Here is a 20,724-nt window from a genome sequence, read left to right as displayed (position 1 = left end):
GGTTGGGGTGCTAGATTGATTCCTAAAAGACCATTATAAATTTTTAACGTTTTGGTGATTTATCTTTTAATAAAAAAATCAATTTAAATTTCATATTTTTATCTTCGTTAGTTATGGATGTTGTTGTCAACCCTGTTTAAATATTAAAATTACTTGCATCTATTGTTAGTTGATAATAAAACAAATAATGGTATGGAAAGAAGCAATTTACAAGTACAGATTACAAGAAGAGCTTCTACGTTAAAACATGTAGACTTTAAAAAGGTAATATAAAATTTTAAATTCAAGGAAAATTTATCCCTGGGAAAATTATGCCAAGTAGTAGCATGAATTGCATACGATTGTTATGAGCAGGGTTTCGGATCCGCATTGATTTTTTGCGGATCCGGATCCTCAAAATTTGGTCAGTGCGGATCCGGATCCGGATCCTTCACAATAAAAATAAAATCACCAAACTTTTCAAAATATATTTTCTTTAATTCGAAGTCAAAAACACTTTTAATTTTCAAGTCTGACCCTAAACCTTAAAGATTGGCTCTCATCAAGAGAATGTCTGAGATTTTATATAAAGGACCACCCTCAACGTCACAAAAAACGGTTTTTGATATTATAGCTCCCATAGGGCCTATATGAAAAATTAAAGACCATTTTTCCATACAATTTGGGGTCGGAGATTCCGAATCTGCCGTCCATTTTTATGTAGCTGACCTCCTTCATGCCGAAAAATGGCGCCAAAGTTGACTACCCTTCGAAAAATCCGCGAATGACAATTTTTGCAAAATAAAAATCTACCAAATTATTTTGATCATAAGATAGATAGATAGTTAGATTTAAATGAATATAATTAATTTTTTCTTTCTAAAACGTTGATAGAGAGAGAGAGAGAGAGTGAGGAAAGGAGATAGAAAGAAAGACAAAAGGAGATAATTATAAAGGGAGAGAAAGAAAAGTTTTTTTTGGATAAGACAGAGAGAGAAAAGGGGATAGAAAGAATGAGAGAGAGGGAGAGAGAAAAGGAGAAAGAAAGAGAGAGAGAAAAGGAGACAGAGGGAGAGAGAGAGAAAAGGAGAAAGAAAGACAGAGAGATGGAGAGAGAGAGAGAGACAGAGAGAAGAAGAGAGAGAGAGAGAGAAAAGGAGATAGAAAGAGAAAGAGTAAGAGAGAAAAGGGGAAAGAAAAAGGGAAAAAGAGAGAGAGAGAGAGAGAGAAAAGGAGAAGGAAAGAAAGAGATAGATAGAGAGAGAGAGAGAAAAGGAGAAAGAAAGACAGAGAGAAAGAGAGAGAGAAAAAAGAATAAAGAAAGACAGAGAGAGAGAGACAGAGAGAGGGAGAGAGAGAGACAGAGAGAAGGAGAGACAGAGAGAAGGAGAGAGAGAGAAGAGAGAGAGAAAGCGAGAGAGAGAGATAAGAAGAAAGAGAGAGAGAAAAAAAAGGATAAAAAAGACAGAGAGAAGGAGAGAGAGAGAAGAGAGAGAGAAAGCGAGAGAGAGAGATAAGAAGAAAGAGAGAGAGAAAAAAAAGGATAAAAAAAGACAGAGAGAGAGACAGAGAGAAGGAGAGAAGGAGAGAGAGAGAGAAGAGAGAGAGAAAGCGAGAGAGAGAGAAAAGAAGAAAGAAAGAGAGGGAGAGAGAGACCAAGAGAGAATTAGAGAAAGAAAGAGAGAGAGAGAGAGAGAAGCAGAGAGAAAGAGTGAGAAGGAGAGAGAGAGAGAGAAATAGAGAGAAATAGAGAGTGAGATAGATAAAAAGTGAGAAATGTGTTAGATAGATAAAAAGAGAAAGAGGGAGAAAAGGAGATAGAGAAAGAAAGAAAGAAAGAGAGGGATAATTATAAAGTGAGAGAAAGAAAAGATATTTTTTGATAGAAAAGAAGTCCTTACGTGTAATCTCCTTATAATAAAGTTATCTGTCTTGTTTGTCTAAATGTTTGTCTGTCTGTTTGTCTCTTTTTTTGTCTATCTGTTTGTCTGTCTGTACCGAAGGATCTCGCTAAACGCTGAACCGTTATGGTTCTCCTTTACAGGGTATCTTCTCATAAGTTCTGAGAATTAAAATATATTGAGAATCAACTCAGGTAAAATATTTAATGAACAAGGATGATAACATCCATAAATGCTTAACAAAATGTGGGGCATTGTAAAGTGACAGCTAGGAAGGGAGGAGACATACGGCTGAAAATTTACTGGTACCAAAAGTTATTTTAAATAATTATCTTGTTCGTTGGCACAGAAGCTTTAGGTACTGTTAGAAATTATGATTGATTAAAACCAAACTATTACTGTCCAAACTTTTAAATCAAATAAATTTTAATCTACCGACAGGGAAATTATATGTTTAGTAATTGGGGGGGGGGGGGGGGGGGTATATTTATTTATGACCTAATGTCTTAAATTATCCCTTAAGATCCCCAAAGTTTGAGAGTCACTCATTCGTAGGTTTAAACACTATTGTGACTTTCTGCATACATAGATACGTTGTACATCAATTTATTCCATTGTCTTATCCCTTCTGCCTATCTGCTACAGAAATGGATATAGAATACATGTCTATTGTGACAGAGGAATTTAGTCGTCAATTTAGGTTGCTAATATATAGTCCTCAGAAATAAGTCAATACCTTCCTCCATGGTCATGGAAAGGGATGAGGTAAAGTCATAAGAGGTGATTAGGATTATAGTAATACTAGCCAGCGGAGAGAAACATTTTATTCCCGTATTTTATATCAAACTGTATCCATAGCTACAGGAATCCTTTAAAAGGTTTAAATAAATAAGTTGATATTATAATTATACTAATTACTACTACTAGTTGCTTCAACCCCAGCCTCTGGTAGAAGGACAGGAAAATAGCCTAAAACTACCCAAAGATATTTGTAAAGCTTCCCTGTAAAGTACAATCCATACAGACCAGTAATTTTAAAGTTAATTGACTTCAGACAAAGTAAAAAATATAATTTTTCGGGGGGGTATCATTTTTCCTAGAAACTATTTCTCTTGGGAAGGTGTAGATAATCACCCCAAAATGGTTATAAACACTCCTTGGACATATAAGAAGCATCACTGTAAAGAAGAACCATATCGGTTCAGCGGTTAGCGAGATCCTTCGCTACAGACAAATAACCTTAATACTTATATAATAGAAAATACTAGCGACTACGCCCCTATGCATCTGGGGGCACTTGAGGTGGATGGAGGATTGAAGTCGATCCCCTGTTATAAATTAAGTTTTTAGTAGAATAATTTTTAAAAATTCGGGAGGGGGGGAAGTCAATTATTCTAGTGGCAATTTCTCTTCTGAGGGGGATGTTCCCTCCCCCAAAATAGTTATAAACCTTTCCAATAGTTATGAGAAGCTACAATGTAAAGTAGAACCATATCTGTTAAGATGTGCTTACTAGGTGTTTTTTTAATAGGATTAAAATAATGCTTAATTTAACCTACTTACTATTGACATAAATTAATGAACTATATCTTATTTTTTTCATTGGGTTGGAAGTTTTGTAAAAGAAAAAAATATTTAGCGATCTGGTGATTACAAGTAATAATATGTCCAGGTTCAGGATCTACTTAGTAACAAGGATGAAAACATTCATAAGTAGCCAAGCACAAACAAAATCTTAAGAAGCCGAGAAAATCACTTCATGTCGGATGGACAGACAGACGGACGGACAGACATTTGGAATTGTAGAGTAGCTTCGCTCCAAAAAAAAAATGGTGTTGTAAACATAAATATGTAGTTTTAATGTTATAAATAACAATATTATGTTAGCCACAACTGCTTTTATTTAAGTAAATATAAACTCTTGAAATTGCATATCTATAGAATGTCAACAAGTAAGGCTGGGTATATCGATCCAGGTTCTTTAAACTTTTTCTGTCTGTCTGTCCGTCATTCCTTAACGCCATGTGAAATAAAATTTTCTCGGCTGCTATTGAAGATAGACATCTAAAATTTTAAGTTAAGATTTTAATGGCATATGCACATCTAATCAATACATTGTTTTGTTCGTCTGTCTGTCGGTCATACTTCAAAGCAAACATTATTTTTTAAGGTTTCGTGATTTACTTTTATTTTTTAATTTTTAAAGAACTAAACAACTGCCCCATAACTCACTTTGTCTGTTTGTCAATTCAGTGATATTTTTCTGTGTATAACTTAAGTTAATCACGAATAGGAATAGAGAAATTCACGAAAATCTAAAAATCTAGAAATCGATCTAGCACCCCAATTAATAAATAAATCTTAATAAAACTTGGTGAAAATATGTAGAATGTAATAGACAGGTGGACAAAACAACGTATAGAATAGATGGGCATATATCATAGGAATCTACACTAAAAATTTTAGCTGTCTATCTTGAATAGGAGCCAATTAAATCATGTTTCCCCTATAGCGTTACGGACTGACTGACGGACGGACTGACGGACAAACAAAGTGAATTATAGAGTGGCTTCGCTTCTAAAAAGTATGACATTCCTAAAAGGGCAGCTCTAAAATCAGAAGGAAGGACAGACGAACATTAACCCTTGTAGAGTTAGAACTTGTAAACAAATAAGTGTAAACAAAATTGTCCTTATTTTTGTTGCAAAATTGCATAAATACTTATGTTCAATTTTAGGACTTGATTATAAAGTTTCCTCGCTTATGATATTGTACTTTGTTGTCATAGACATCATTATTCAAAAATCAGATTAATAGGATAGTTATCTGCATGCAACAGTTACAACCACTAATTGTAATCTTCAGAAGTTTATCATCATTGGGAATGTATTTCAATGTATTAGCCATTATCTTATCCCTTTAGATCCCTTTTATTTGATCTTTTTGTTACGTTTTCTTTATTCTCTTTCTCTCTCTCTAATATTCTTTTTCTCTCCATCGCATTATCTCTCTCTCCTTCCCTTTCTCTCTCTCTCTCTTTTCCTTATCTCTCTTACTCTCTCTCTCTTTCTCTCTCACTTTATGTATTATTTTTTCTCTCTTTCTCTTTTTTTTCTCTCTCTCTCTCTCTCTTTCTCATCTTCTCTCTCTCTCCTTCTCTCTCTCTTTTTCTCCTTCTCTCTCTCTCTTTCTCTCTCTCTCTCTTTCTCTCTCTCTCTCTCTTTCTCTCTCTCTCTCCTTCTCTCTCTCTCTCTCTCTGGCTCTCTCTCCCTCTCTCTCTCTCTATCTCTCTCTCTCTCCTTATCTCTTTTTCTCTTTCCTATCTTTCTTTCTCCTTTGCTCGCTTTCTCTCTCTCTCTCTCTCTGTCTCTCAGTCTTTCTCTCTCGCTCCCTCTCTCTCTCCTATACCCTCTCTCTCTCTATGTGTTTCTTACCTCATCTTTTTCTTTTACTTTCTTTTTTTTCTCTTATTCGCTCTCTCTCTCTTTCATTCTATTTCTCTCACTTTCATTCTATCTCTCTCTATTTCTCTTCTTCTCTCCCTCTCTATCTCTCTCTCCTTCTCTTTTCTTCTCTCTCTTTCTCTCTCTCTCCTTCTCTCTCTCCTTCTCTCTCTCACTCTGTTTCTTTATCTATTTTTCTCTTACTCTCTCTCTTTCTTCCTCCTTTTCTCTCTCTCCCTCTTCCTTTATCTATCTCTTTCTCTCTCTCTCTCTTTCTCCTTTTCTCTCTCTCTATCGCTCTCTCCCTCTTTCTCCTTTTCTCTCTCTCTCTCTCTCCCTCTTTCTCCTTTTCTCTCTCTCTCTCTCTCTCTCTCTCTCTCTCTCCCGCTCTCTCTCTCTTTTTCTTTCTTTCTCTTTTCTCTCTCCTCTCTCTTTCTTTCTCCTTTCTCTCTCTCCTTCCTTCTTTCTTTCTTCCCCTTTTCTCTCTCCCTCTCTCTCTCTCTTTCTTTCCCCTTTTCTCTCTCTCTGTCTCTTACCTTTTCTTTCCCTTTCTCTTTATATATTATATTATACATTTTATCAAAAAAAAACTTTTCTTCCTCTCCCTTTATAATCATCTTCTTTTGTCTTCTTTTCTATCTCCTTTCCTCACTCTCTCTCTCTCTCTCTCTCAACGTTTTAGAAAGAAAAAAATTAATTATATTCATTTAAATCTAACTATCTATCTATCTTATGATCAAAATAATTTGGTAGATTTTTATTTTGCAAAAATTGTCATTCGCGGATTTTTCGAAGGGTAGTCAACTTTGGCGCCATTTTTCGGCATGAAGGAGGTCAGCTACATAAAAATGGACGGCAGATTCGGAATCTCCGACCCCAAATTGTATGGAAAAATGGTCTTTAATTTTTCATATAGGCCCTATGGGAGCTATAATATCAAAAACCGTTTTTTGTGACGTTGAGGGTGGTCCTTTAGGTAGATTTTTCCATTTTTTCCCGCATTTTTTTGAGTCCAAGGATCCGGATCCGGATCCTTGGACTCGAAAATATGCGGATCCTTGCGGATCCGGATCCGAAACCCTGGTTATGAGATATGAGAAATATATATTAGCTAATATACACAAAACATAATGTAAACTGATAATCTGAATCATTCTAATCCTTAACAGAATGTTTTTTTGTCTGTAGGATCTCGTTAACCGCTGAACCGATATGATTTTTCTTTACAATAAAGCTTTTCAAAGATCCGGGAAAGGTTTAAAACTATCTTAGAGGGACTGGAGGGTACCACCAATCTCCCAAGAGAAAAAATAGCACCTAACCTAATTTTTTTTAATCCTTCAAAAAACTAAGATTTAGAATAGGCAGTTGTCGACTTCCCTCCTTCTCACCCTCATCAATTGCCTTTAGAAGCCACCAGAGGCATAGAAGTTAGTTTTAATTAAAGTAATTAAATTTGACTGGATAAAACAATCCTTTATTAATATAAATATGTTTTAAGATAAAAGAGGAGCAGAAAAAGCCAAATCCATTTCAAGATAAAGGAGAGGACGAACTTGTTATTGCCCTAAGGTTTGAAAAATACCAGGGAGGGAGGGGACATTTACAATAGTCCCCAAAGTTTTTTAATAACATTTTCTTATACGTTGGCTTTAAAACTTTGGGGACTTTTAAACAATTTTGATTAATTAGTTTATTAAGTTGAGTGTCCAAACGTTTTGCTTCACAAGATCCTTATCTGCCACCTACAGACACTCTCACCTAAGATCCTGCGGCTATTTTTGGGTTATTATTCTTCCTATACACTGGGTAGTGTATCTCTCATGAGGATGAATAAACCTTAATTTCTTGTTTTGAAAAATCTTTGACAACCAAGACATATTGATATTATTTTTGAGAAAGATCTTTAGCTACTAATCAAACATCCTACTACCTACTGATCAACAACTAAGACGCAAATTAAAATTACCATAAAAAAAAAGATATTAAAAGCTATTTTTAGCCAAATTCCTTATATTTTACTAAGACATTTTAAATATACTAATAATGCATTTTAAACTATTGAGAGATGTTGTTGAAACAAATGGGGAAAAGAGTGCAGGAGGTTGTGCCAAGTCAATTGTTGGTATTCAACTGTGTATTCCAGGTCCAGGACTGCCATGAAGTCAGCTATGGTGTCCGCCTTCAAAATTTGCAACTTTGGGTGTTGCCTCCAACTCTCGGTCTCCCATTGGTTCATTCAGATCTCCACACGCAAAAATCTGCGCGAATATATGTATTTTTACATTGCAAATATAAGTATTGCAAATATTTTATAAAACAACAAAAATTCATGAATTTTTTTTTTTAGCTTATTTTTAATCAAAAAGATAAGGATATGGAGATTTGAAGAAATGTCTTAAAAGATTTTTCATGTTATAGTTAAATGCAGAATTTTTTATTTAAAAGAAAAAATTTAGATTCAAAAAAGAGTATAGTTTAATCCAAAATAAACTTTTACTTTGATAAAACTGAATAAATATTTCTTTACTGCTTTAAAGTTATTTTATATTTTTTCTCTGTTCCATCATAGGTTAACCAAAATCTTTTGTCTACATTTTAGCCTTGACTCTTATAAAGGTATAAATTTTAGCATTTCAAAGCCCCTTCATTTGAAACCAGACATTTTTTAAGTACATTGAGATTATTTTGATCAACTTAAAACAGACAAAGAAAAAAGGTATCTCTTTACTTTTAAAATTTAGCCTTATTCTATTAAAATTATGCTTTATAGTTTGCGTAATCTTCAGATGCCCATATTAAGAAAAAAAACGCAAATTATAAAGCAGTTTCAAACACTAAAAGCAATCTACAGAAGGGGTAATTTTGTGTATCATTATCGGTCAATGTCTTAACCCATTAGATCCCTGAAAAAATACAGCTTTCGGGGAAAAATAAGTCAGTATGGTGTAAATGATTTTGATGGATGTGGGATTAAGTTTCTCTCATGAATCGAAAGGGATAAGACATTGGTCGATAAATTGATAAACATCCCCATTTATGATACACAAAATTACGTCTTCTGTAGATTAAAGTTAGTAGTTGCAGGGTGTGGACACTTAACTTATTGAACCAACCAATCAAAATTGTCCCCAAAGTTATTGAGCCAACGAATAAGAAAACGTTATTGTAAAACCTTGAATGTAATAAACAGCCAAATGTCCTCTACCTCCCTGGGGTTTTCTGTAATATTCGAATAAATATAATAAGAATTATTTTAAATCTTTAAAAAAAACTGATTTTCTGTATATTTTTTACTTAGGAGAGCTATGACCAAACTGAATGATGCCATGACTATGTCCTCATCTGAAGATGAAAGTGGATCTGACGACACAAGTGACACTGAGGCAGATCAACATGATCTTGAGTCTATTCATACAGAAGCACCAGTTGATCAAGAACAGGATAACAAACAGGGAGGGAAAGGACATTGGGCTATTTATTACACTAGTCAACAAAGTTTAATAATAAGAATTTCTTATTCGTTGGATATACCAACGATGGAGACTTTAGTGAATTTTCATTTGTTGGTTGATTTTGTTGAGTGTCCAAACGTTTCAACGACTTAGTGTAATCTACAGAAGGGGTAATTTTGTGTATCATCATTAGGAATGTACATCAATTAATCGGCCATTGTCTTATCCCTTTAGATCCTTGATAACAATTCAGTTTCCAGCACAACAATTTTAGGGAACAACACTATCACATATAATGATGATGCAGTTGATGATGATGAAACAGAAAATAATATTGAGAAAATAGTCAAGGATGAAGTTAAAGAGGTAGAACTGAATGAGCATGAGGAAAAACTCAAGGTATTTTATAACTCTCTTGATAGAGCATATAAAAAAAATTACGTTATACAATACAAATGACCAATGTTAGGCCAATACAATTATACAGCATAAATTATCAAACGAGGCCTCAAAAAGCTTCAAGAGAGGCATCCCTAGAAAGGGAAACTCATATGGTCTACATTTTTGCAATATTAGGAATACAAGTTTTTATTCACCCACACATTAACTATAAAAATAAAATAGCCTAAAACCGCCTCAGGACCTACAAGAAGCTCTTCTGTAAAGAAGAACCATATCGGTTCGGCGATTAGCGAGATCCTTCGCTACAGCCAAAAAAGCATACTACTTTATATGATGGGATTTTGTTCCATATTTGAATAACTTTAGAATGTATTAAAAGAAAATACATATTTAAGTAAACAGGATGAAACTTGTTATACGTCATCAGAAAAATATCACCCCCCCCCACCCCACCACCACCCGCACTAATGAAATTTCATAAAATAAAAGTTAAATTAAAAGATCGACTTTCCCTTCGAGTGCCCCTAAAGGCCTCTAGGGAAAACCCACTAGTTTACTATAAACTTTCATATCATTAATATTTGTCGAAAACAAAGTAAATTATTTATGGATAATAGTTATTTCTCGTATCGTATTATAAACGGCTTTCCGCGGATATAGAATGTACAATTATAAGATTAAAACTAGTTTTTTTAGCCCCGTGGTGCCGAAGGCACCGGCTAAAAAAACTAGTTTTAATCTTATGATTGTACATTTCTATATTCGTAGAAAACTGGATATAATACGATGCTAGACATAGTTTTTTCGTATTCTTGAAAACCGGTTCCTATCCACCGGATTCGAATGAATACGAGAAAATATTTTACAATGATTTGTCTTAGAATGAGCTTAATAGCATTACTGCAGAAGTTGAAACTTTAAGAGAAGAAAATAAGCAGCTTGAACAAAATTTTACAAGGTAAATTTTAGTAGCGAAGCTTCTTTATAAGTGTTTGTGTCTGATTGTCCTTCTGTCTGTAAGGCTACCCTAACTAGGGCCTTTTCTGTTCTAAAGTTTGGACTAGAATATTCTTTTCACGTATTCATTCGAAACCGATTAATATCTGGTGGATTCGAACCGATTCTCATCCATTCGAAAAATTTATGTCTAGGATTGTATTATATCCGAATATAAAAATGTACACTTATAAGATTAAAACCATTTTTTTGGCTTCGAGATGCCGAAGGAAATCTGTTTATAATAATCTCTTTTTTCCCACTCTCCCTGTTTTATCTAGATTTTGTTTATGAAGCTCTTTATATTCTAATATGACGTCAAAGGATTTTTCAGCCAAAGGTTTATAAATTTATCCCCTTTATTTATAGGCACTATAAAGAGCTTCAAACAAAATATAGATAAAACACTGAGAGAGGGAGAAAAAAGAAAAAAAAAGGAAATTTTTTTTTTGCTACAATTAGACGTAATCATTCTTATTTGAACTCAACATTAGCAAAACAATCTTTGAACAACTTTTAAATCCTTTTTTGTTTATGAAAGGTTGAAAACTGAAGTTACAATGTACATGCAAAGTGCAGATGAATGCAGTATTAATCTTCAGGTAATATATCTCTATGTTAACCTTTTATTCCCACTAGTGACTTAGGGTTGGGGGTTGGTAAAAGGCACCCGCTTCCCTCAAATTATTTTTATTTTTCTCTTTCCTCCCCGCTTAAACCTTAACTGGACCAATAGAAAACTTAAAGACGTTAAAAATGGTTTCTACTGCTGTTACGTCAGATAAGCAACATTAGTAGTTAGAGTAGAGGGAATGCTTTGGCTCAAAACAGGCGCAACTCTGTACTATGCACAGATAGAACTTCTAGACAAAAGTCGTGCAATCAAATTGTTTTAAGCATAAATGTATATTTAGGCAGAAGAAGCCTTGATGCGTAGTGCAAGTTCCCCTGAATCATCTCCATACATGATCAGAAGACAATGGAAAAGTGTAATTTCCAGAGCCAGGGGTGTCAGCAAGATCTATAAGAACAATACTTCCAAAGATGATGAGCTTAAGAATGATGTTGAAGCTCCCAAAGAAGCTGCAAATCTTGGTGTGAAAAGCAGGAAGGGTTATTGCATTTAATTTTATCCGCCAGTTAAAACAGATAATTAAAAAATTCCTTTTTTGCATTTTATTGTACAATAGTATTGTTTAATTTTGTTTCTACATCTTACAACTAGTAGATAAGGTGCTTTATCTTGTCACTAAAAATTAGGAAAGGGAGCAAAAAAGTGAAGAGGTCCAGGTCTGTTAGACAACTGACTAAAAAAGATATTACAGGTTTGTTCTTATTTTGCCATTATATAAAAGTAAGAGGATGTTCATCTGTATGAAAGGTAACAGAATGTCTAGGGGCGAAGCCGCTAGTTCATATTAAAATAACAACATATACTCTCTGTTCTTTAATACATTGCATGGCTTAAAAACTTTGAATTCTTTTTACGAAATTTTTATTGTGTGGTACAAACTTGTAGTATCAGACTTTATCAATAATAGTATTTTTTTGTCAATTGTCATATACCTGAAGCTCACTGAATTCGTAAAACTTAATTAAACATTATGCATACTATCAAATTAACATTAAAGCTGTAGGATATATGTATGCATATAATCTGGCTTTTCAAAATAAATCTCATTGATAGCATTTCAGAGAAGCTTCTTATCGGTCCTGAACAGGTATTAAATTAAGGGGATGTTAACCTTTACCTTATAAGAGAAATGCCACACGAAAAATTAATGATTCCTAAAAAAAATATTTGAAAGGTGGTCAACCTGATTGTCCACAGAAATTTAACTATTTCCTCGTATTTTTAGTGCCAACTGAAAGCTCTTTTCTGCATATTTCTGGAGCCAAATTTGAGACTGGTCGTATGGTCACTTTTGATAATTCAAACCAACTCAATCCAACAATAAGGAGTTTACTTGCCCTAGAAGGTATTCATTGTATTATTGTACTTTCTTACTTTTTTTAACTGAGACAGATAGGTTTAATTTTTTTACACGATAAAGAAAGGAATGAAGTCCAATAGTAGGAAAACTGTTTTAATTTGTGGGCTTTTTGTGAGAGTAAGCTTTTTAGGAGAATAAATTAGAATAGAAGCATGCATTATATACAGACAAACATATAGAGTGAGAGAGAGTATGCTTTATAGAAGAAGAATTTAGAATAGAAAACATGCATTATATACAGACAATCATATAGAGTGAGGGAGAGTAAGCTTTTTAGAAGAAGAATTTAGAATAGAAAACATGTATTACATACATACAATTACATATAGAGTGAGGGAGAGTAAGCTTTATAGAAGAAGAATTTAGAATAGAAAACATGTATTACATACAAACAAACATATAGAGTGAGGGAGAGTAAGCTTTATAGAAGAAGTATTTAGAATAGAAAACATACATTACATACAGTCAAACATATAGAGTGAGAGAGAGTAAGCTTTATAGAAGAAGAATAAAGAATAGACAAGGATGACAACATCCATAAGTAGCGAAGCTCAAAATTTATTGATAGACATCAGGAAAAAATAATCTAAGCTAAGAAGAAAAACGTAAAATCTAGGAATCGATCTTGCACCCCAACCAATAGCAAGTCTTTATTAAACTTGGTGAAAATATGTATAATGTTGAATTAATTAATCCCTAAAAATTACAGCTGTTTATCTTGAATAGGAGTCGAAAAAATCATGAAAAATTTAAAAACTAGGAATCGATCTAGCACCCCAACCAATTATCATGTCTTTAAAAAACTTTATAGAAATGTGTAGAATGTTTACTTAATTAATCCCTAAAAATTCCAGCCATTTATCTTGAACAGGAGTTGAGATAATCATGAAAACTTGAAAAACTAGGAATCGATCTAGAAAACATAGAAAACATGTATTACGTAGAAAAAAACATATGGATAAAGAAAGCTATTTAGAAGAAGATTTTAGAATATAAAACATGCATTAAATACAATTTAGAATGTGGAAGATTAAGTTTAGAACAATCTTAGCATGTTCAAAATTAGAAGCTCTGTGTAGTGTTTAAAAAATGACATCATGCATTACAAATGACCAATGATATGCCAATACACAGACTAAATTACCAATGGCAGGCCAGTAATATATATACAATTGACCAATGGTAGGCAGGTATTTTATAGAAAGCTACTCAAACTGATCTAATAAATGTTTACTTACAGGAGTGAAAGAAGATGTGGTAGACGAGGAGAGGGTCAAGCTTCTGCAAAATTTTGTCAAAGATAACCATATCTTTAAAACCTTAGAAAATCTTAAAAATAAGGTTAAATTAATTAAAAACTATATACTGCTCAACACAGAGCGTGTAAATGGGTATCTAGTTAGGTGACATGGGCTTATTAATTGTATTTAACCAACTTCAAAGGTGGTTTGTCGTTGTACACTTCTCCAAGGACGTCAAAGCTTTTATTTTGGGCGAGGGTAAATTGCGAGGTTTCAAAGGTTTTTTTGGGGGTTGGGGGATAAAGTATTTCCAAATTTTTTTTCTTTATTGCTCGATAGGATCATTGAGGGAAAATACCTTTATTTCATCTCTTTGTAGGCAAAAAGTGTTGATACCCTTCCTGAGCCACTGGCGGTCATACTGTCATCTGTAGCTGCCCCACCTCCTCCCCCTCCACCACTACCTCCCCCATCACCCATAGCTCTCACTCCTTTCTCAAGATCTCCTAGAGGAATATCATCTTGATTATTTGTATTAGTTATTTTAGAGAAGTCTATCTAATGCAAAGTGGAAGGATGTATGTTTATAAAGTATGTAGTAAGGATTTTTTGTCTGAAGCTTAAGATAACTACTGAACCAATTGGGTTCTCTATTTTAGGTAAGCTTCACCACATAGTTCCCGTGATGGTTTTAGGCTTTTCATTTGTCTGAGATGGTTTTAAGCTATTTTTCTAACCCATTTATGCCCCTTTTAATACAGAGCCTTAAAATGCCAGAGCTTAGCCGCTAGTATATAAATGGGAACCAGGGTTGCCCCCACATTTGCTAATATTTTTATGTCTGTTATAGAAGGTAGAATGCTTAGAACTTGGAGAGGCCAAGCCCCAGCATGGTACAGACGGTTCATAGATGACTGCATTATGCTGTGGACTGGATCTGAAGTAGAACTTTTAAATTTTTTAGAACATATAAACAACATACATCCCCTGATCAAATTTAAAGCCTCTTATGATTTTCAGAGTAAAAAAGTTGAATTTTTGGATACTGTAATTTCCATAACTGAACAAGGATTTATTAAGACATCCCTTTTTACAAAACCTGGCAAGAAATGTACATATCTCTTGCCATCAAGCTGTCACCCTGGTCACATCACCCAAAACATTCCCTACTCTTTAGCTCTAAGACTCAAACGAATCTGCTCTGACAATTTAGACTTTTTAGCACACCTGGACATATTACAAGAAAAACTGTTAGGAAGAGGTTACAAGCAAAACTTCATAGTTAAAGCTTTTGAAAAGGTCAGTAATCTACCCAGAGCAACAGCATTGATAAAAACCGAAAAAAATCCGGTAAAGAGAGTTGTACTCTCACTTCAATTTGATCCCAGACTACCCAATATTTCTAATATCTTGTTTAGGTTTTGAAAAGTCATGATACAGAATCCACACCTCAAAAGAACCTTTCCAGATCCACCAATGATTTGCTGGTCCAGACCTAAAAATCTACGGGATTTTTTAATTAAGGCACAACTCCCACCAGTAATTACAGAGAGAAGGTCAAGCAGGGTTAAAAATGGATTTTCCCACTGTGGTAGAAATTGTAAAATGTGTCACAATTCCCCCCGGTTTTGTAAAAGTGTCATAAACACTAAAACCAATGAAATCTTCCCTATTTTAAGCACTCTAGACTGTACTAGTAAAAACGTTATATATCTTATTACTTGTAGGAAAAACAGTGGATCCTGTGCAGTTAGGAGACCTCAGTATGTGGGCCAAACAAGTAGAATGATCTCCAGCCGTTTTAACGAGCACAGCCACACAATCAGCACTGGATCAACTACAGTTGGAAGTCATTTCAAGGCCCAAGGACACAATCTACAGGACTTGGAAATTGTCCCAATAGAGAAAATAAGAAGCACAGACCCCTGGATACGCCTAGCTAGGGAAAAACTTTTGATTAGGTCTTTTGATTCTGCTCTCAATAAAATTGTGTAATTTGCTTCACCCAACAAACATTTAATCATCAATCAAACAAAAAAATCCTGTTTTCAAACAAGACCCATCTTTCCAACAAATTTCTTTTTCAACACATAACATTTGTTTGCAGTTTCAGAGATCTACTAAAAAACCCTCATCATTTAGTTTGTAAAAAACATTTTATTTCTGAACATTTCTTTAAACTCAAATTAACTGTGTGCATTTGCAAATTTTTATAAAAAAAACTTTTAAAACACAGTTAACATTTCAAAGGATTAAGCTTCTTTGATATTCAGGTTATCTTTTAACTCAAATCAATTGTTTGCATCATCAAATTATACTTCCAAAATTCTCAAATAAGTCAACATTTTATACCATGTAGTTTTCATTTCATGTTTTATCAAAAAAATGTACACATTTTTTCACTTTTTTGGTTAATTCAAAAGAACACCAATTCTTCCTCCATCCTAAAATCTAAACAAAGCAGGATATCATAAAGATTAAAATTTTTCCCATCTCAGGAATAACTCCACCCATTTTTTTTAACAGATTTCAAAATCCAAATCTCCTCCCATAAACAACCAAGGACAAAGATAAATCCACAACCTTTTCATAACCCCCCCACTCCTCCCACTTTTTTGTCTCCTCCCAGGTTTTTTTCTGTCTCCGCCTTCAACCAAACTCACCATCCAAAACTCCGCCTATTTCCTAACCATCAAAAAAATTCCTCTAATAAAAACTATGCCCCGCCCCATAACTCAAACAAGGCCAAGAATTATTCCCTACTCCTCCTTTTTAAAAAACTAATGTTTTAATCTTTTATTTCAAACTTTATCAGTAGTCATCTGTATTTTATGGTGATACCTAAGATTCAAAATAATTTGTGACATGTTCTATATAAATGTATGTTTAATATCTTTGATCATATTTGCTGTTATCTAATGTCTCATGCCTATATTTTTTAGACAAAATGAATTGAAAATGATTGCTAAAATCGAAATATATCTTCATGTCTTAGAATAGTGTAATTTTTTTAAAAATAGGTTGAAAAACATACTAACTTTAAAATAGTATATAAAGTACCATTTATACTTTTCAACTTTATGAAGATGAGATGATAAATGGCAGATCTGAGTCCTGAACTGGCCAGGAAATCTGATAATAATCTGAAAGTGATGATTGAAATAAGGCGAAACTCGCTTAAACGTGTAGAATTTAAAAATAAGGTTAGTTCTATAATAAATTACGTTTTAGAAGCGAAGCTACTCTATAACTTGGGGAAATGCAATTTTCTCGGCTGCTATTGAATATAGACGGGTGAAATTTTTGGTGAAGATTCCCTTTATCAATGGGCATCAAGTGTATAATTTATTTTGTCTGTCAGTAATGCATAAAAGTCATTGAAAATATTTTTTTTACAATTTGTAAGAAAGGTTTCGTGATTTCTAAGAATTATTTCATATATCAACTGAACATCTCTTCTATAATTCATTTGTCTGTTTGTCTTTCCATGAATTTCAGTGCTTTACAACTTATGGATGTTGTTATCCTTGGTTCTATAATAAATCTTCTTTGTTTTATTGATTATAATTTTAGGTGTGTAAGCAACACATAACAATCGTGTACATAATAATCTTCTCATGTGCAATTTTTTGATGACAAAACATAAAAAATCTAGATTAAATACTTCCATAATACGCAAAGCAAAACCAAATATTTAAAAATGCATAAAAAACGGTTCAATGATAAACCTAAAATGCACAAACGGAAGTAATAAATAAATTGTAAAGAAGAATCTTATCAGTTAGCAAGATCCTTCGTTACAGACAGACAGACAAACACATACAGACAGAAAGACATCATGTTACTTTTATGTAAGGATTTCATAGTGCTGAAAAAGTATTTAAAATCAAGAATGACAACATCCAAAAGTAGCGAAATTTAAACATTTGGATTGACAATGACATCCGGAAAAAATCAACTATAAAGCAGTGTTATAAAAATCTTGATGAAACTTGGTGGAAATATGTAGAATTGAACTTATTAATTCAAATTATGGAGTAGCTTCGCTACTTAAAGTAATTACAATTCAGAATGAACAAATTGGAGATGAACCTGAAAATTCTGGTGAAGATGAACTTGTTCAGGCCCTTCGGAAAGATGTTCACAAAAATAACATTGGATTGGTTATTTATCGCATCGTAGTATAGACAGCTTTCCGCTGATATCAAAATGAAAAATTATAAGATTAAAACCAGTTATATTAGGCCCGGGCTAACAAAACTGGTGTTAATTTTATAAATATATACCATATTTACTGAATATAGTAAACAGAATGCTTACTTTGGACACACTTATATTCAAATTCATGATTATTTAGATGAATCGCTTTTAAAATTATGCAAATATATACTGACCAACCCTAATTATATTAAAGCCTCGCTTTTGAAAATAAACAAAAGCTTCATTAGGACCAAAGGGCGAAACCACTCTATAAGAATTTAAGTGATTTATTATCTAATAATGAAAATTTATTGCTCATTATCTTAATAAGCATAGTTTCTGTTAGTAGTTAAATTTCCTCTGTGATTTAACACTTTCATTATGTGTTTAATTTCAATGATTTTGAACAATCTTTGGCTTTAGACGAGCAATGGTGAGATTGAGCAACGCAGTCAAGGACAACATTGAACAAGAATACAACACTGTTGCAACACATAAAGAAAATGATCATAATCAAGATTGGACTGTGGAGGAATCAGAAAATACTCCTAGATCTGCAATCAATTCAATATCAGTCATAGGAAACAATAGACATAATCCATCTAGATGTTCCATCTGACCCCATTTTTCGTTAAACTTAAAAAGGGATTTTTTGCAGACAAAACCTTTGTTTACATTTTGTTATATACAAGATACGGGCGACAAAATTTGAGACGATTATTTTTCGACGGTATAATTTTTATTCAAAGAATTTCATAACTAACTTATTAAATGCTTTGTAATAAGCTTGACATATTACAAGGGAAGAAATAATTTACCAAAGAAAAGCTTTATCCTAAGATCTGCGACAATTTATAGCTGATTTATAATGCAAACGATGTGAAAAAATTTTGCCCATGTATACGTAACACAAAATCTATAAAATGTTTGAACCGATTTAATGTCTTGAATGTACCTTTAATTTTCTCCAAATGGCTGATTTAGTTAGTATGTCTCTAGGTTATCTCTCTCTAGGAAACATATTATTACAAGCAGATGACAATACTGCTACAAATGATACATCAGAGCAGGAAAGTGAAGACACTAATGTAAATAAGGGCATTAAAGATGAAAAAGCTGAAACTTTAGAAGATGATAAAAATGTACAAGACGTTACAGCTGAAGAAATTTGACATGGTGCTTTCATACAAAGTACCCTGTTGAACACTGATAACAAAAAATATATATTATTACCTAGATGTTGCACCAGATTTTTATGCAGTGATACACGCAGCTGAGTAAAATAACGAAACCCAACTTTACCCCATACCCTCCCCTCCAACTGATCAATAAATGATGTCCATTGTCAATTAACGACAAATTTTCCCCTGTCAATGTATCCACGTATATCAAAAATCCACTGATAACCCCTCCCTTAGTCTTTAAATAAAGGAGAAGGGTTGTTTTTCCTTTGTTTATAATTTTAGGACAACTTAGGTTAGGTTATATTGAGTACTGCATAGCTCAGCATGCGTTATGGTACCGCAAAGTCTGGACCCCCCACAGGGTTATGCATTTGAAAAAACCTACCCCCTACTCAATTTTTAGAATGTTTATATTATAAAATTTGCATGTGTGTGTTAAATAAGTATGAAAAATTTATCAATTGTTTATAAAACATACAATCACCTCTTAATAAACATCATCGCTTTCAATATTTTTCTCTTTCTAAAAAGCTTCTGTAAAACAAGGATGACAAAAGATAACAGTAGCAAAACAACAGGTTAATTTTTAACAAAATATGGTAAAGTTACAGAATTGCCCCTTCGGTACATTACAATTAGTGGACACTTAACTTAATTGACAAACCAATCAAAATTCAAAAAAAGTCCCCAAAGTTGTTGGGCCAACGAATAAGAAATCGTTATGATAAAACTTTGGGGACTAATTTAATGAACAGCCCAATGTCCCCTCCCTCCCTGATATAGTTACCTGTACACCTATAACATCGTGTGGACAGACACACAAAATTAAATACTAATAAGTCTGAAGGATCTAAAATTGCTGCAGAGAACGACTGGAGAGCATTTTAACGCGTATGCCCCCCCCCCCACCCACAAAAAAAAATATGAAAAAAGGCCTAGATGCGCAAGATTTCATGTAGACATGCACACATACATACATCCTACAACTAAGCAGATAGTTGCTGCAAAGAATTTGACTGGGGTTATTATTTTTAGAATCTAAGGGCTCTGTATTCGAATAGTTTATAGAATGATTTAGCTTCTATTAAATGGAAAACTCATTTTTGTTCAGTGCAGTGCAGGTTAGCAAGATCTTAACTCACATACAAAAAAAAAGTATTGGGGACAATTAAATGAGCTGTTCATTACCCAAAGTTTTATAATAACGTTATCTTATTCGTTGGCTTAACAACTTAGGAGACTTTTATTGAATTTTAATTGGATGGTACAATAAGGTAAATGTCCAAACGTTTCAGCCAATAATTGTAATCTACAGAAGTGGTAATTTTGTGTATCATCATCATGTACATCAATTTATGGGCCATTGTCTCATACCTTTAGACCCCTGCAAAAAACTTTAATCATTTAAATGATAGAATTACGTGGTTAAAACTGCGTTGATACATTATACAGAGTGAGGGAATCAAATAGTTTGAAGTTAAACTCTGATACAAAACTTACGTGATGATGCGCATATTCTCTTAGCAACTTGACAAGGATGAATATCTACAAATGCATGGCGTAACAAAATTGAAGGATATAATAGATACGAATTAATGATTGTCAGAAACAAATAAAAGAGGAAAGAGGTGCATTCGACCCCCGGCAAATTAAGGTGGAGGTGGGGGGGATGACTGAACAAGGTTCTAGAATCTACACTCTCTAAACCAGCACAGGGGTGAATCAGGTATAATAACAATAAAATAACGATTTTTTTTTTACTTTTGAGCCTGGAGACCGAAATTGGAATGAATTGATCATCCACCTCTAAGTCAACAATAATTTACGCCGTTCTATTGATCTGTAATTCAGCAAAGATTTTTTTTGAGAGAGAAGTGTCACTTCGCGAACCCAGCTCTACAGCCAAATGGGCGTGTAATAAACCGAAGG

The 20,724-nt window shown here is 33.5% G+C and overlaps 2 protein-coding genes across 2 annotated transcripts; both read left to right on the top strand.

Annotated features, from left to right (window-relative positions):
• The first annotated feature begins 151 nt into the window (after positions 1–151).
• On the top strand, positions 152–10,142 carry LOC145315511 (uncharacterized). The gene is made up of 5 exons (XM_080155493.1): positions 152–264; positions 6,825–6,895; positions 8,625–8,821; positions 9,053–9,177; positions 10,062–10,142. Exons 1-5 carry the CDS (start codon positions 193–195, stop codon positions 10,140–10,142), a joined length of 546 nt encoding a protein of 181 aa, XP_080011619.1. The 5' UTR covers positions 152–192.
• LOC145315510 (uncharacterized) lies at positions 8,989–13,937 on the top strand. The gene is made up of 8 exons (XM_080155492.1): positions 8,989–9,177; positions 10,062–10,138; positions 10,718–10,778; positions 11,091–11,289; positions 11,442–11,501; positions 12,036–12,155; positions 13,411–13,511; positions 13,791–13,937. The coding sequence occupies exons 3-8, from the start codon at positions 10,737–10,739 to the stop codon at positions 13,935–13,937; spliced, it is 669 nt and encodes a 222-aa protein (XP_080011618.1). The 5' UTR covers positions 8,989–9,177; positions 10,062–10,138; positions 10,718–10,736.
• Positions 13,938–20,724: the final 6,787 nt, after the last annotated feature.

Source organism: Acartia tonsa, chromosome 4 (assembly GCF_053477335.1).
Source record: "Acartia tonsa isolate MP-2025a chromosome 4, ASM5347733v1, whole genome shotgun sequence".
In the NCBI taxonomy this organism is placed as follows: Eukaryota; Metazoa; Arthropoda; class Copepoda; order Calanoida; family Acartiidae; genus Acartia; species Acartia tonsa.
The sequence above is the reverse complement of the archived record's forward strand: the minus strand, read 5'-3'. Positions and strand labels throughout refer to the sequence as shown.

Excerpts from the sequence above, each read along its gene's own strand:
- LOC145315510 (XM_080155492.1), top strand. The coding sequence starts at position 10,737 with ATGTACATGCAAAGTGCAGATGAATGCAGTATTAATCTTCAG. Across the intron at positions 11,502-12,035 it reads GACTAAAAAAGATATTACAG|TGCCAACTGAAAGCTCTTTT; the intron begins GTTTGTTCTTAT and ends TCGTATTTTTAG. Across the intron at positions 13,512-13,790 it reads TAGAAAATCTTAAAAATAAG|GCAAAAAGTGTTGATACCCT; the intron begins GTTAAATTAATT and ends ATCTCTTTGTAG.
- LOC145315511 (XM_080155493.1), top strand. The coding sequence starts at position 193 with ATGGAAAGAAGCAATTTACAAGTACAGATTACAAGAAGAGCTTCTACG. Across the intron at positions 6,896-8,624 it reads GAACTTGTTATTGCCCTAAG|GAGAGCTATGACCAAACTGA; the intron begins GTTTGAAAAATA and ends TTTTTTACTTAG. Across the intron at positions 9,178-10,061 it reads AGCATGAGGAAAAACTCAAG|AATGAGCTTAATAGCATTAC; the intron begins GTATTTTATAAC and ends GATTTGTCTTAG.